General features: G+C 54.2%; 2 protein-coding genes across 2 annotated transcripts in view; one reads left to right on the top strand and one right to left on the bottom strand.

The window, feature by feature from the left end:
• The window catches only part of Tmem120a (transmembrane protein 120A), an 8,300-nt gene extending 4,720 nt beyond the window's left edge, over positions 1-3,580 (top strand). The window contains exons 4-12 of the mRNA XM_031338226.1: positions 1,819-1,878; positions 2,071-2,166; positions 2,243-2,332; positions 2,420-2,485; positions 2,579-2,640; positions 2,730-2,822; positions 2,942-3,006; positions 3,111-3,179; positions 3,265-3,580. Of these exons, the coding sequence (XP_031194086.1) occupies positions 1,819-1,878; positions 2,071-2,166; positions 2,243-2,332; positions 2,420-2,485; positions 2,579-2,640; positions 2,730-2,822; positions 2,942-3,006; positions 3,111-3,179; positions 3,265-3,378 (715 nt within the window). The 3' untranslated portion in view covers positions 3,379-3,580. The remainder of the gene's footprint in view (positions 1-1,818; positions 1,879-2,070; positions 2,167-2,242; positions 2,333-2,419; positions 2,486-2,578; positions 2,641-2,729; positions 2,823-2,941; positions 3,007-3,110; positions 3,180-3,264) is intronic.
• A 133-nt stretch (positions 3,581-3,713) lies between these two features.
• Positions 3,714-16,156, bottom strand: part of LOC116068545 (NADPH--cytochrome P450 reductase) — a 47,939-nt gene continuing 35,496 nt past the window's right edge. The window contains exons 3-16 of the mRNA XM_031338225.1: positions 11,746-11,794; positions 9,493-9,621; positions 8,660-8,809; positions 8,064-8,188; positions 7,858-7,947; positions 7,342-7,440; positions 6,419-6,535; positions 6,214-6,332; positions 5,335-5,516; positions 5,096-5,245; positions 4,722-4,992; positions 4,497-4,642; positions 4,319-4,404; positions 3,714-4,227 (exon numbers count right to left, since the gene is read on the bottom strand). Coding sequence (XP_031194085.1) covers positions 4,083-4,227; positions 4,319-4,404; positions 4,497-4,642; positions 4,722-4,992; positions 5,096-5,245; positions 5,335-5,516; positions 6,214-6,332; positions 6,419-6,535; positions 7,342-7,440; positions 7,858-7,947; positions 8,064-8,188; positions 8,660-8,809; positions 9,493-9,621; positions 11,746-11,794 — 1,858 coding nt within the window. The 3' untranslated portion in view covers positions 3,714-4,082. The remainder of the gene's footprint in view (positions 4,228-4,318; positions 4,405-4,496; positions 4,643-4,721; positions 4,993-5,095; positions 5,246-5,334; positions 5,517-6,213; positions 6,333-6,418; positions 6,536-7,341; positions 7,441-7,857; positions 7,948-8,063; positions 8,189-8,659; positions 8,810-9,492; positions 9,622-11,745; positions 11,795-16,156) is intronic.

The raw sequence follows: 16,156 nt of genomic DNA, 5'->3' as shown, positions 1-16,156 counted from the left end.
GGGACTCCGTCTGTAGACCAGGCTGGCCAGGCTGGCCTCGAACTCAGAAATCTCTCCCTAACCCTAACCCTCAGTGCTGGGATTAAAGTTGTGGGCTACTACCACCCAGCAGGACTTTGTAATTTTTCAGAGCCTGAACTTTTAAAATGTTTGAGTTTGTAAAGTCTACCAATTCCAAGTTTGGCGATGTGTTTTATGTTGTGATATTTATTAATACGAGATCTTGGGGATGAAAAAGGAAAGGTTATCATTAAATAGTGTCGAGTGTCAAACTGACAAGGAGTGGCTACATTTAGTCAACTTGACACAAACTAGAGTCATCTAAAAGGAGGGACCCTGACTGGAGAATGCTTCTGTAAGATCAGGCTGTGGGGACAAACCTGTAGAGCATTTTCTTAATTAGTGATTGATGGTGGAGGCCACGCCCACTGTAGGTGGGGCTAGCCCTGGGCTGGTGGCCCTGGTTCTATAAGAAAGCAGGCTGAGTAGGTGATCAGGAGCAAGCCAGTAAGCTGCACTCTTCCGTGCCCTCTGCATCAGCTCCTGCCTCCAGGTTCCTGCGCTGTTTTAGTTCCTATCTTGGTTTTCTTCAGTGAACTGAAATTCTAGATAGGTCAGCCAAATAAACTCTCTCTCCCCAAGCTGCTTTTGATCACGCTGTTTCATCACAGCTATGATAAGTCCGAGCCGCCGGGAAGAGGCTCTGCTCGCTCATGTGCAGTTCAGGCTTCCAGCCTCCCTTGCAGCTATCTTTGCTATCTATACTCTGAGGCTTGAATGGGGACAAAAGCCCACCTACTGGGTGCAGCTGCTGAGTGCACCTACTGGGTGCAGCTGCTGAGTGCACCTACTGGGTGCAGCTCCTCACTAAAGGACACAGTGCTGCTGACACACCTGGAGTATCTCTGACTGAAGACAGATGAACTTCATCAGTGAGAGGGGTAGACATACAAGTAGCTTGGTTTTGTTTGTTGGGCTTGTTGGTCTATTTTTTAGACAGAGTCTATTGTACCCCAGGCTAGCCTCAGTGCTGGTCCTCCTGCTTCAACTTCCCACGTCCTGGGATTACAGGTGTGAGTCTTTCTGTGAAGCTAGGCTTCTTACCAGCTGAGCTATCCTCCACCTGGAGTTTTGAAGAGAGGCCATTGATGTGGGAACGGAGTCCAGTGTGTGGCTATGTATAGGACGCATAGGAAGGGGACTCAGGGCTGAGTTTCTTGAGGTTTAAAAATCGAAGAATAAATAAGCCGGGCAGTGGTGGTGCACACCTTTAATCCCAGCATAGACACATACACATTAAGAAAGAGAAGCTAGGTGGTGCTAGAGCACACTTTTAATCCAGTAGAGAGGATGTGGATCTCTGAGTTTGAGGCCAGCCTGGTCTACAGTGGAATTCAAGCCAAGGTTACACAGAGAAACCGTGCCTCGAAAAACCAAAAATCAAAACAAGACAAAAAAACAAGCAAACAAATAAACAAACCCCAGCAGTGGATGCCCATCTTCTGAGATGCCAACTCCCCATGCCCAGACCCGAGGAGTGGTCGGGATATAGGGATAGATAGTTTCTCACAGAGGACAGCTAGGGCTCTCAAGGTGCCAACAGAGGGAGGTCTCAGGCAAAACACCATAGGTTAGAGACACTGTTTACCCCAGGGCAGGATTCAGGAGCAGGCAGGGAGAGATGTGTCCGGGTACCATGTGTACTTGGTCAATGGCACCCCCTAAAGTTTAGACCAGTGTACCAAGGCCACAGGGAACACAGTAAGCTCTGGACTGCGCTGCTCCTTCCTCTCACTGAGGCCTCTTTCTGTTCTGTAGGTTGTACCTGAGTCTGGTTCTGGGGAATGTCAACGTGACACTTTTGAGCAAGCAGGCTAAGTATGTGGAGGTTGTTGCCAAGGGCTGGGTTTCACCCAGGGTTCTCCATCCACCTCTACCCTGACTTTGCTTGGTGTGGTCTTGATTTCTGGGTCAACTTCTCCAGGCTGGTCTGTGACACCCCCCCCTCACTCCCCTCCCCACACCGCCCCAGGCAGCCTGCCCATGAATGCGCATCCCTCTCCCCACCAGGTTCGCTTACAAAGACGAGTATGAGAAATTCAAACTCTACCTCACCATCATCCTCATCCTCATCTCCTTCACCTGTCGTTTCCTGCTCAACTCCAGGTGAGGGTCTCAGTCTGGGAGAGGACAGTGTCAGGGGCAAGGCTCTGGTATCAGTTCTTTGTACCGCACTCCCCAGGGTGACGGACGCCGCCTTCAACTTCCTGCTGGTCTGGTATTACTGCACGCTGACCATCCGGGAGAGCATCCTCATCAATAATGGTTCCAGGTGCGCATGCGCAGTGGGGCGGGTGGTGCCACACGTGTGCTGTCTGTGGGATCCGTTCTCGCAAGAGTAACTGATGCCCTCCTACAGGATCAAAGGCTGGTGGGTTTTCCATCATTATGTGTCCACGTTCCTGTCAGGAGTCATGCTGACCTGGTGAGTGACTGAGACTTCAGTTGACGGGAGTGGGGTGAGGCGGAAGATCCGGGCTCTTAGCCCTCCTTTCCTCTGCTTTCTCCTTGAATTTAGGCCAGACGGACTCATGTACCAGAAGTTCCGGAACCAGTTCCTGTCTTTCTCCATGTACCAGAGTGAGTACCCTTGCTAGGGAGGGGACAAGGGGACAGAGAACCTGCGGCCTAGAGTGAGTCTAACTTGCTCAACCTGCCCCACCCCCTAGGCTTTGTGCAGTTTCTGCAGTATTACTATCAGAGCGGGTGCCTGTACCGCCTGCGAGCCCTGGGCGAACGACACACTATGGATCTCACCGTAGGTGAGTCAGCTGGCCCTGCTCCACAGCCCTGGGGAAATGGAAGGGCGGGGCTTCCCTGAGGAAGGTATCGGATGCTTCCAGCCTGGCTACTACCTCCGCTTTTTTAATACCCCCTGTAGAGGGTTTTCAGTCTTGGATGTGGAGAGGCCTCACCTTCCTGCTTCCGTTCCTCTTCTTTGGACATGTAAGTCACACTCGGGTGTCCTCATCCACCACTTGGGTGTCATCCGCCTCTGGCTCCTTGTCCCACTGAACACTACGGTACTGAGCAGACTCCCTCCTTTACAGTTCTGGCAGCTCTTTAATGCGCTGACATTGTTTAACTTGGCCCGGGACCCTGAGTGCAAGGAGTGGCAGGTGAGCCAGGGGTCAGGTAGGGATGCATGGGAGATCCCATCTAGACTTCGCCTGTCCTGACTTTTGGCCTTCCCTACCCCCGCAGGTGCTCATGTGCGGCCTCCCCTTCCTCCTCCTCTTCCTGGGCAATTTCTTCACCACCCTCCGAGTGGTGCATCAGAAGTTCCACAGCCAGCAGCACGGGAGCAAGAAGGACTAAGCTAGATCTGATGCCAGCCCCAAAGGGGCTTCTGACCTGTGTGCCAGGTGGGGCGGCAGGTTGAGGCACCCCTTGTGTAGAGGGTTCCCTTCTGTGCCCCCTGGGCTTTGTGGGCTCTGTGGGCCCTGAGGAAGGCCTGGGCCTGGAGCCCAGCTTGCAAGATTTGGGCTCTAGGCCTCAATAAAGGAAGAGAGGCATGGAGGTGTCTGATGGATTGTGGATGTCTTCTTCCAAGGGAGACACTGGCTCTTGGCTCCTGGTCTGGGGAGGTGGGAAGTCTAACTGAGGCAGATCCCAAGACTGACCCCATATAAACTCAAGCAACACCAGGCAAATACAGAAAACAACTTTATTCCAAGGGCCAGGTTATTTAAAATTATTTACACTCATTCAAAATCACATGTTGGGGCTGCACCCCAGCTCTGTGGAGAGAAGAGCCCCTTCTGTACAGCTGCTAAGGACCTAAGGCACCCATCACCCAAAGGTGGGTCCAGTCCCTCTCTCGCCATGTGCCCAGGGGCTGGGCTGCCCCATACAGTGGACCAGGCTCTGCCGAAGAGCCCAGGAGGGCATCACTCAGGCCAGGAGGAGTCAGTCCCTGGGCCTCCCTGTGTCCAGGCCAGGCAGGAACCACCAGAGGTGGAGGCCACAGAAGGGAGTTAGGAGGTGATTCCAGGGAGCGAGGGGTAGGAGGGCAGCAGCGCCTAGCTCCACACATCCAGTGAGTAGCGGCCCTTGGTCATGAGCTTCTTAACGTAGTCCACAGCCTGGGTGTGCTCCATGGGCCCGAACTCCGCCACGATGTCATAGAACGTGTTCTGCACATCTTTGGCCATGTTTCGAGCATCCCTAGGTGGAGAACAGGAGACAAGAAATTGTGGTGGGACATTGTGGGTGGTGGGTAGTCCGTACCCTGTGCCTCCCCGGTCCCTTTACTCACCCGCAGACATAGATGTGGGCACCGCCTTCGTGGATCAGCTTCCACAGGTGTTCTTTGTCTCTCTTCAGCAGGTGTTGGACATAGACCTGGGGGCGGGGGCAGCTGTGAGCAGGGTCGGGACCCCACAGCACCACCTTCATGGGGCGGCCCAGCCCGGCGGCGCAGGTACCCGCCTCACCTTGTGGGCCTGCTCCCGGGAAAAGGCCACATTAAGCTGCGAGAGGGCGCCGTCCTTGTGGAAGCGCGCTAGCTCTTCCCGATATAGATAGTCCTCATCCGAGCGCCGGCAGCCATAGTAGAGCAGCGTCTCTCCAACCTCCTTGCCTGGGCAGGGGGGAGGCTATGGTGAAGGGGAGCTCTGGCCTGACCCTGGCTTCCACAAAACCACAGCCCCGCGGCTTACCTTGCTCTCGAAGCCAGGCTCGCTCCTGGATGAAGCCCATGAAAGGGGCAACCCCAGTGCCAGGGCCCACCATGATAACAGGCGTGGTGGACTTGAAAGGCAAGCGGAACTGAGATTTGCGAACGAACATGGGTACCAGAGCCCGGTGGCCATTCTCTCCTGCTGGTTCCTTGGCCCGAAGCCAGCTGGTGGCCACCCCCTTGTTCACTCGTCCAGACTTTGCTTCATACTCCACAGCCACGGCACAGATGTGCACGGAGTTGGGGTGGACCTGGAGGAAGGACTGGTGTGAGCCGGGCTTCAACCCCCTAGGAGCCCTTCCTCGGTGGGCATCCAGCAGCCACTGCCCTCCCTAGCAGAGCTGTACCCTTCACCTTAGAGGATGAGGCAATGGAGTAGTAGCGGGCCTGCAGCCGTGGCAGTAGCTCACACAGGTGGTCGATGGGTGGCCGAAGGGATGGGTAGTCTTGGAGAATGGCTAGGATGTGCCTCCGGGCCTCCACTACCCAGCTCAGGTATAGCTCCTGGGGAGATATGGACGGAAGGTAGGGGCAGCCTGGAGGCGGGTGTGTGTAGTGGGCGGGATGTAGAGACAGAGGGTGCGCAGGCTCACCTTGCCCTCTCCTGAGGAGGATGCCATCTTGTGTAGGTGCTCCTGCTCCGAGGGCTCTGAGGCGTACTGGGCCAGCTCGTAGAGCACATTGGTGCGTGGTGGGTTAGTGATGTCCAGGTAGTAGGTGAGGGCCGTGCGGTAGGTGGTGGGGCACGGGAACGGATGCTTCTTATTTGACTCCTCTGCAGGAGGAGACGCATAGGATCGAGTTGGAGGCTCCAGCCCTTAGATGCTGCAGGCCTTTGTGAGCGGGAGCTGGCCCCCCAGCAGTGCTCTCATTTGCATCCCTGACTCTGTGACGAGGCTCAAGCTTTCTGCCAGGCCAGGCAGGAAGTGCCCATTATAGGCTGCCAGGTCTTAGAGGAAGCACAGGGTGTATGTGGGGGAAGGGGAGTGGCTAGGTTGAACAGAAACCAGCTCCTGGTTCTGTATTCTGACTGGAAGTCCCTGAGGGCAGAGGAAGGACGTGGGTGGGTACTAGATGCCTGTGTCCACAGTGAAAGGCCCTGGGTTACAGCATCCTCTAGCACCCATGCACTGTGAAGGACCCTAGCTAGTGGGCGCTGAGGGCTGCTGGCCCCAGTTCTTCCATTTACCAGTGAGGATGGAGGCCCAGGAGCAGGAGCCAGCAGCCCACAGCCACTGAGGTAGTTGTGGACCCTGGGCCTAAGGGACAGACTTGGCTTAGCAGCCCTTGTCCAGGAGGATGTGGTGGGTGGCGGCTTTCCTAGCTCCATGGGAAGCAGGCTGGTTCTGCCTCCTGGCCACAGGAGATGGAGAGTAAGCCAGCCACACAGATGGTGTCCTGGGGCATGGGCCCCTTAGCACCTAGAGGCTCCACTTTCAGGCCTAGATAAAACCCTCAGTTCTGGAACTTACCATCAAGATTGTTTAGAGACATGACGACATCCAGGTCAGCCCCCAGGATCTCCCCAATCTGGTTGACCAGGGTCGAGTCATTGGCTGGGTACACAGCCACATGATCTCCAGATTCATACCTAGACAGCAGTGCAAGGGTCAGGAGGAAGCAAGCAGATGACTCGGGGCCAGGCTTGCTGAAGGGGAGATGAGGGGCGGCAGGTACCTGATCTTGGAGTCTGAGATGTCCAGTTCCAGGTGCATTAAATGCCGCTCAGTGCCTTGGTTCAGCTTCCGGTTGGTGGTGACAGCAGCCAGGAATGGATTCTTGGCATCGAAGGGACTGATGGGAAGAAAGGAGGTCAGTGATTTGCTTGGGAGCTGTTTATACTAATCAACGAGAACAAGAACTGGTGGGGAGGCCTCTGAGCCTTCCAGGGACATGAAGAAGCCAAACTGAATATGGCAAAAGGTGGTCCCAGCTCTGTATGTGTAATGAAATGGGCGGAGCAAAGGGACCCAGACAGTAAAGCAGGCGGGTTCCTAAGAAACTTGAGACCCTCTGCACTCTGCCTATGGGGGCCTGGGCAGTGGTGGAAGCTGCCTAGGTCCTGAGATCCCTGCATGTCATTTGGTTTTCACACTCACACTCAGGAACCACAGTGTGGCTGGAAGTGACAAGTGGAGGAGTCTGGGCCAGCAGGATGGCTGGCTTGACTCCATGTGACCAGGATGACTAGGGAGGGCTCCAGCGAGACTCTGGGCAGTACCCAGAGGTAGGAAGGGTCAAGACGAGTAGTGTTTTTTCATGTATCCCAGGCTGGCTTTGCAGCCCACTATGCAGCTGAGAAAAAGATTAACTGTAGAGTTTCCTTCCCCTGCCATGTGCTGAGCCTGCAGTGTGTGCTACCACATCTAGTCCTTCAGTCCTGGGGATGGAGCCGGGGCCTCGAGTGTTACAGAAGCACTCAGCCCATTGAGCTACACCCCCAGTGGTGGTGGATTCTAAAGAAAGAATGGGGCTTTTTGCCCAATTTTAACTTGCCATGGCTTGGCTCCTAGTGCCTGAAAGAGGAATAGCACCTGCCCCTTGGGTACCCTTTCAGAGGGCCCCAGGGCTGTCAGCCCCACATCCCTTCCTCCACTCACGGTTTCTGGTTCTCGTAGCTCTTCAGACGTCCCATCTCACCCGTGTACACCTTGGCTGTGTCCATGTCTTCGTGGACCACAAGCTCATACTGGCGGATGCTAGGAATGGAAAAAGCAAGGCTGTGGTCAAGGCTGGGGAAAGGGAAGCTTTCAGGGTTAGTCAGAGAGAGAGGCCTTGAGCTAAGAGGAGCATAGATGGAAGACATGTGACAGTAGGAAGCAGGGGACCCTGTGGCAGACATTACAGAGAAGCAAAAGGCAGGAGAAGGGCCGAGGTCGACCCCGAGGGCCTGAGAGGACTAGCTGGCCATGAAGCACAGGTCGGAGGGAAGCCAGTGTCCTGGCGAGCCCACAAGACAGTAAGGAAGACCCCACTTCAGCCCCCTCACCTTCAGGGAGCCTCTTCCCCTGTAACAAGGGTCTCCCAGATCCTATGCCTGAGCTCTCGCCACCCCCATACCTCATTGTGTCCCCAGGGCCACCCAGCCCAGGCCCCAGCTTCGGCCTTCCACTTACCTCGACTCCTCCCCAGTAGCTTCCACCCCGAAGAACTCGCACACAGCTGGCCAGAACTGCTCCCTCCATGTGATGAAATCCTCTTCCAAGCTGGAAAGAGAGAGGGTTGGCCAGGCTAGCCATCAGCCTGCTCTCACCCCAGCTAGGGGTAAGAGGCTGGCCCGCACGCCAGGCTAGGACCCGCGCAACTGGGGTGTGGCACTCACTTCCCGTCGTCATCACCAAGGCCCAACTCAAAGATGCGCTGGGCACCAAGCTGCTCCAGCCGCTGGTCCACATACTTGCCCATGGCATTGAAGTGCTCATAGGTCTTGTTTCCAAGACCAAACACCTGTGTGGATAGCAGGGAGGCTCTCAGGCCAGGACTTGAGCCTATCTGGTGGGATCTGATGTTCTTGGGGTAGACTGTACCCTGCACTGGAAGTCTGGATCTATGGTCCCTGAGAAGAACAGCTGATAGCTTTATTTAGGAGACCTGCAGCCCAGAGGTAGCAGCTCCTTTTACAACCAGTCTTCTATCTCAAACCTAGCTTAGCTGGAGGCCCCAGTCCTCCTTGCTTGGCCAAATTATACTGTTTGGGCCTTTCGTCCTCCGATAACCCATGTTCCTGGGGATCAGCTGGTAGGGTGGGAGGAACTCTGGGAGAGGCTTCACCAGGGTAAGGATCAGGCCCACTGCTGGAAGCTACCTGCCCTGTCACATTGTGGAGGAACAGAGGGGGCAGTTTGCACGGGAGAATCGTAAGGTTCTGGGGAGCTACCACAGGCCAGCATGTGCCCCCAGAACCCTGGGGAGACTCACAGCAAACTTGACCCCAGTGAGGTCCACGTCGGTCTCCTGCAGCCAGTCATAGAAGTCCTGCGCGTTGTCGGTGGGGTCGCCCTCGCCGTATGTGGCCATGCAGAAGACTACCAGGGACTTGTCAATCTCAGGCAGGCTGCTCAGATCAGCCTAGAGAGACAGGAGTGTCACCGCCACAGCCTGAGCCCACCACTGAGGAACAGAGCGGCGGGTGGGAAGGCCTGCCAGGAAGCCCTTCATGCATCTCCCACCAGTTTAAAACCAAGTCTGTAGATGGAAGAAGGCCCTCGTGGAGGAGTGTGGAGTGGGCATTCAGGGGAGGGAGGCTCTGAAACAAGGAGCACCCTACAGGGACGTCTCTTCAGACGGGCAGTGGGTGTGCTTGTGCTGCCAATGACCTTATATGGAAGCCAAAGAGGCAACTCCTAGGCCACCTGCTCCCTTCCTCCTACCCCTGGCTGATGGCAGTTTTGTATACTGTGTAAGGGAATGGGGTAGGCAGAACCAGACGAATAAGCCTGGAGAGCTGGCGGACAGTGGGGGCAATGATGCTCCCAGTCCTAGCCCTTAAGGACATGGATGAGATCTGTTTTATCCTATACTGGCTTATGAGGAACAGCACAGGCAGAACGGCCTATGGATGAGAAGGGACTCCACTGTCCCTAACTTCAGCCTCTCCTGACCCCGCCACGACTCTGTCCCACTCTTCCTCAGCTTTATCGTACAAGTTACTAAGAGCTCAACTTAAGGCGGGCTTAGAGCTCTTGGAGATGACCCCATCCGACACCTTCCAAAGCCAGGGAAGAGGCATCCCAAGGTCCCTCATTACTCACCAAGTCATACTCTTCAGGGTCTGCGGACATGCCCCGCATCCCATAGCGGTGGGCATCCTTGGACAGCCGGTTAGCAAACTCCTCAGCTGTTCCCGTCTGGGAGCCATAGAATACAATAATGTTCCTTCCCTGAGGGAAAAGACAGACACACAGACTCAGTAAGGGGGCCAGGAGACACAGGGCAGCCCGCTTAAGGGTCCTCTCTCTCCTGGCTGTCGCTGATGCTTCAATGGAAGAGGACAGGCTTCACCCAAGAACTCCAGCTGGAGTCAAAGGAATCTCATGTTCGTTACTCAAGATTATACTCTGACCCAAGGAAAACACAACCTAACACTGAGTATGAGAAGGAAAAGTGAGGCTGGAGAGACGGCTCAGTGGTTAAGAGCATTGACTGCTCTTCCAGAGATCCTGAGTTCAAGTCCCAGCAACCACATGGTGGCTCACAACCATCTGTAATGGGATCATATGCCCTCTTCTGGAGTGTCTGAAGACAGCTACAGTGTATTCATATACATAAAATAAATCTTAAAAACAAAACAAACAAACAAACAAAAAACCCAAGAAGGTGATTGGGAAAGCATGGATAACAGCCCTCCATCCAACAGTGGATGTGATCCTTTGGCATCTGTGGGGGTCCATGATTCCTGTTCAAAAGATACCAAAATCTGCAGGAGCTAAAGTCTCCTGTAATAACACACAGCACAGTGAGGTAGAGGCTAGAGGGGTGGCTCAGCAGTTAAAAGTACTTGTTGCTCTTGCGGAGGACCCAAGTGCGGTTCCCTGCACCCATGTCGGATGCTCACAATCGCCTGTAACTGCAGCTCCAGGGACCCAATGGCCTCAGCGTACACCTACATTCCTGTGCACAACCCTCCTCCATAGACATAATTAAAAATAATAAAATTAAGCCAGGCAGTGGTGGCGCACGCCTTTAATCTCAGCACTCAGGAGGCAGAGGCAGGCCGATCTCTGAGTTGGGGGCCAGCCTGGTCTACAGAGTGAGTTCCAGGATAGTCAGGGCTATACAGAAATGCTGTCTTGAACCACCTGCCCCCTACAAAATAATAGATCTTAAAACAGGCATTTGCGGGCTGGAGAGATGGCTCAGCAGGTAAGAGCACCGACTGCTCTTCCGAAGGTCCTGAGTTCAAATCCCAGCAACCACGTGGTGGCTCCCAAACACCCGTAATGAGATCTGATGCCCTCTTCTGGTGCATCTGAAGATAGCTACAGTGTACTTAATGTATAATAATAAATAAATCTAAAAAAAAAAAAAAGAAAGAAAAAAACCCAGGCATTTGCATAGAAGCTACTATATCTATATCTATATCCTTCATACTTTTCAATTATATATATGCGTGTGTGTGTATGTGCATACATATAGACACACACACACACACACACACATGATGTGTATGTATGTGTGCATACGTATATTTAGGGACCCATTGGAGGCCAGAGGTATCTAGAGCTGGAATTCCATACAGATGGTTCTGAGCCACCATGCAGATCCTGGGAATTAAGCCAGCTCCTATGCAAGAGCAGCAAGAACTCTTAATCACTGAGATAGCTCGTCCTCTTTTAAATGTTTAGATAGGTGTTACTATGGGAGCCCCGGTTGGCCTAAACTTTTGACTTTCCTGCATCAGCCTTCTTAGTGCTGGGTTTACAGGTGCATATCATCATGCCTGGCTTCCAATAGACCACATTCTGTGTGTGGTGTGTGTGTGTTCACGTGTCAGCAAGTACCTGTGGAGGCCTGAGGACTACCCTGGGGTCATCCCCTCGGGTGCCGCCACTGCTTTGTTGCTCACTGGTCAGGCTATGCTTGTTGACCAGTGGGCCCCAGGAACCCTGCGCTATGATTACAGGCATGCTGCCAGGTCTGGCTCCTTCCGTGGGTTCTGGGGAATGGACTCAAAACTGTGAACTGGGATAATAGGGGAGCCAGTGTTCTTACATTCCAGTTTACCCAAGGAAAGCAAGAGCAGAGCCCACGTGCTGTATCCTGACCTGCTCAGGTCCAGTAGCCCTCAGCCCTCCTGTCAGGAGCAGAGCCCACGTGCTGTATCCTGACCTGCTCAGGTCCAGTAGCCCTCAGCCCTCCTGTCAGGAGCAGAGCTCACGTGCTGTATCCTGACCTGCTCAGGTCCAGTAGCCCTCAGTCCTCCTGTCAGGACTCCAGGCCCTCTCCTGGGCCTCCTTGGTACCCACCACAGCATGCTCTACTAAAAGCAGAAACAGGAGTCTCACCGTTTTCTTCATCTTTTCCACGAAGCTGCTCTCTTTGACGGGTGGGGCCCTGAAAAACAAGACAGTCTGATGAAGACAGATGTGGCTGCTGCAGGATGGGCGTGACAGGCAGTGCTACCTGCGGAGGTTTGTCAGGGGACAGTCTGCCTGTGCTAGGCCCTAGTGTCGAAGCCACAGCTGGGAGTGGTGCAATCACTCCTTTGTGTGCCTCAAATCATCAGTGAGCTTACGGAGATCAGTGAGCCTCAGGACAGCTCAAGGCTGGCCTGGTTATTTGCCCATGTTCCCATGTTCTCCTTCCCAGTGTCTGCTCTTCTCTCCCTCTCCATCTTTCTTCCTTTGTCTTCATCTCAGGCAGACAGGGCACAAGCTGAAAGATGCTCTACCTCCAGCCTGCAACAGTAAGCCAATGGGAGACTCAACAGGAGAAAGCAAAGTGTGGTCAGAGGATGTGTATGTGATATGTTCGGGGGTGGGGGGAAGGGCTGTGCATTCACAGATAGCCCAGCAATTACGAAGGCTTGATCCCTAATCATGAAGATGAGAGTTTGCATCCTGTACCACATGACAAGCTGGACATCCTGTGCACACCCCAAGCTTGTATGTGCACACAGCTGCGTATACTTAGACAAAAATATATACATAGAGTTTAGTAAGGTTTACAGCACTTGAGGTGATTTCTGACCTCTACATACCTGTACATCATGTGCATGAGCATGAACACCCATCTTCATATAGACACAAATACAAACTCATGAGAAAATAAGGACAAGAAAAAGAGGGAAGCCGCCTAGGACGGTGGCGCACGCCTTTAATCCCGGCACTTGAGAGGAAGAGGCAGGCGGATCCCGGAGTTCAAGGCCAGCCTGGTCTACAGAGAATTCTAGGACAGCCAGGGCTACACAGAAAAACCGTTTCAGAAAACAAAAACTGGGAAGCCCCAAGTAGAGAGCAGTGTAAGAGAAGGTGTTCTAGAAGGAAGCCCAGCTCCTATTTCTCTGGCCAGGTCACAACACCCTTATGAGTGCACAAGTAGACGGGATGACCCCTGGCCTGGCCTTCTCTGACCTTCCCACCAACCCTTACTGTCCTTCAACACAACATCTGAGCTTCCTCAGAGCAACCTTTCCCTGCCTCCCCTAACATCAGGGCTACTTTCATAACAGGGCACATACATCTACGCTGCGCTTCCCTTGAGGACTGGCTTTAATAACTTAGCAGGAGGTGCCTGGCACTCAGCACACAATTCACGGCTTTCCTGCATGGCTGGTCCAGGTCTCTCCCACCCAGTATCTGGCAGGAAGAGGTGGACAGCAGCCTCTGGGGACATTTCCCACTCCCTCTCCGCTCTGGTTGAGAAGCCAGCTCCTGGCTTTTCTCAAAAGACAGATGTATCCATAGGAATTCCATCCAGCCCCAGCACACAGAGCAGGGTAGGGTACCATGCCAGGTGCTGAGGGTGGGGACTAAAGCGTGCCACCTTTGTCTTCCCAGGGCCTGGCCTGTCCCTGAGTTGGAGCCCAGGGGAATCCCAGCAAGAAAAGAGGAGCCACGTCAGAAGCAGAGCTGGCTGCAAATCTAGGCCCTGTCACAACACAGGCATGTGACAGACATCCCAGCCCCAGTCTCTGAAGGCCTTAGCTACTTACTGAATTGACTCTGCAGTATCCCCTGAGTCCTGCCAGGCACCTGGAACTTGAGTGACACTCAAAGGATCAAAGGTCTTCTTGGAAAGTGAATGGCTATGTGGGCCAGTCTGTGATTTCATCTGAAATCGCCCAGCAGCCTAAGGTGGCACAGGGCCACAGAGGTGCTAGAGCCAGAGACCCAGAGAGACAGGAAAGGCTGGACTCCATCCTCAAGAGATAAACCAGCGGGCTCCCAAGGGCCCGGCCCCAAGGCCAGTGTCTACTGTACGTGAAAGGGGCCAAAACTCCAGGCCAGCTGGCTCTGGCCACGGTGAGGTGAGGGCACTGGACAGGTTTACCTGGGGATGCTCACCCTTAACCCTGGAGAAAAGACACTGCATTTCTTGTGTGTGTGTGTGTGTGTGTGTGTGTGTGGTCAACCTCTGGTGTTCCTCGGGGGCTGTCCACCTTTGTTCACACAAGGTCTCTCACTTGCCTTCAGCTCACCATGCTGCTTAGGCTAGCTGGACACCATGCCCCAGGGACCTGCCCACCCAGTGCCCTCCCAGCACTGGATTACAAGCCTACCTCAATACCCAGCTTTTTAGTACAGGTTCTGGGGATCAAGCTCTGATCCTCGTGCTTGGGTAGCAAGTACTCAATGGAGCCATCTCCCCATCCACGCCTGAACGTCTCTGAGGCCCACCCTGTCCTTTAATTAGCTCTACTTTGGCCCTGGGGACAGGAAGGACTGTTCATCTGCCCCCTCACTCATTCAAATCCAGCAGAGGCAGTGGCCTCTGGGCAAATGGAGTTAGAGGACCCTGTACTGGACAATCACACAAGCGTCTCTCCTGGGCAGCCCTTCCTGCCTGGGAGCAACTCCTAGCAAGCTCCGGGAAGCAGACGTGGCAGCAACCACCCGGGGGCTAACTAACAGCAGCTCATCCGACCCTAGCCCAGAGAGCTGCCTCTCCCTTTGGCAATCGATGGCAGCCATGTGAACCCGGCCAATGGGCTCCCCACACATCTGAACTAGTCTGGAACTGACCTTCGCAGGATGGGCTCTTCCGGAGAGGATGAGTATGCACACCCCATCGTGCCCCTGTTCCCAACAGGGATTAAAGAAAAAGGAAGGTCCCGCACTGAGCTCTGTAGATGCTGGCTGGGAGCTGACAGAAAGGAAGTTCAGTTCTGTCCATTCTCAGTATGATGGGGTAGGTTGCTTGGGCCCATAGTCTCTGAGGGTGCCACCAGACACCCCAGAAGTCCTCTCAGAATCCTTCGGCACCTCTGCTGCCTCTGTCCCCATGAGCCTGTGAACTCTGCAACATCTGGCAGCTCCAGCGAGACTCGGGACTGAGACTGCAGCCTCCCATGATCCCCTGCGGCTGGGGTAACCCCCCCCACACACACACACCATGGACTGAGGGAAGGCGAGAACCTTTCCACACACACCCCCCACTCAGTCTCCTTGGTAACTGTTTATATCAGGGCCCTGTTCCGCACACCCTCCCCCTTTCCCATTAGGAGAAAAAAAAAAAGGATGGAGAACAAAGCTGTCCTGGTCCTGACACAAGAGCTGTGTGCAGGTTGCAACAATATGCCAGCCTCCACTGCTGCAAGAAGCCCCTAGAGAGAACTGGGGAGTCAAAGACACTGGGGCCCTGGCTGGCACCCAGGCACATCCTGGCCACTACAGGGACATCTACTCTCTCTTCCTGTCCCATGCAGTGGGGACAGCAAGCACAAGATGATTGTGTGTCTTAGGAACCCCTTTCTTGGTACCCAGGCCCAGACCCCGGAGCACTGTGCAGGTGGCAGCTGGCCCAAGTTGTGGGAGCCAGACACCACATGGCTCCACAGCACAGCCTGAAAGGTTCCAATTAGCCCCCCCCCCCCCCTGCAAGCCCTCCACTGGGAGCAGGCGCCTCTGAAGTCAGCTGCAGGCCACCAGAGTGGGCAAGGGGGGGCTCTGAGTCATGGGGAGAACCCAGATGCCTCAAGGGGGTGCTTTTTTTTCCTCCAGTCCCAGGCAAGGAGAAGCAGCACTTCTGAAAGCAACTCAAATCTAATTTTCTGTGGTAGAACTGATTCCTCCTGGGATGTCCCGTTGCCTGGGAGGGACCCAGGAAGCTGCTTTTGAACTTGCAGAGCCTGGCTGTCTGGTGACTAATGTCTCCAGGTCACAGGGTTAACAGGCAGAAAGGGCCATGAGAACGGTGGCAGAAGGGGACAGCATCTCCCCGCAGGATAGATGACCAGGTTCTGCTACCAGAAGGTCTGTGCGGAGCTAACAGAAAAATGTGTAGGTAGTGTTCCAGAGGGCCACACTCCTAGGGGAGCCACTTCAAAGGAAGCTAGGAGCTAGCTAAGGAGGGCTGACAGGGGCCTCAGGCCAAATCCTAGCCCCCAGAAGGGACTTGATGTGGCAGGGTGGGGGGACAGCAGGCGAGCTTCCACTCTCTCAGAGGAGAAGGGGGCACAGATTGTGGAAGAGGGTGGCCAGGAAGGGAAGGGGGCATCAATTGGGATGTAAAGTGAATTTAAAAAAAGAGCTAGGCCAGGTGGTGGTGCATATCTCTGATCCCAGCACATGAGGACAGAGTTCAAGGCCAGCCTACATAGCAAATTTGTCTCAAAAAAAAAAAAAAAAAAGAAAGAAAGAAAGAATGCACGCCTGTAATCCCAGCACTTGGGAGGCAGAGGCAGGTGGATTTATGAGTTCAAGGTCAGCCTGGTCTGTCTACAGAGTGAGTTCCAGGACAGCCAGGGCTACACAG

The sequence above is a fragment of the Mastomys coucha genome, unplaced genomic scaffold (assembly GCF_008632895.1).
Source record: "Mastomys coucha isolate ucsf_1 unplaced genomic scaffold, UCSF_Mcou_1 pScaffold22, whole genome shotgun sequence".
In the NCBI taxonomy this organism is placed as follows: domain Eukaryota; kingdom Metazoa; phylum Chordata; class Mammalia; order Rodentia; family Muridae; genus Mastomys; species Mastomys coucha.
Note: the sequence above shows the minus strand (reverse complement) of the source record. Positions and strands in the feature narration are given on the sequence as shown.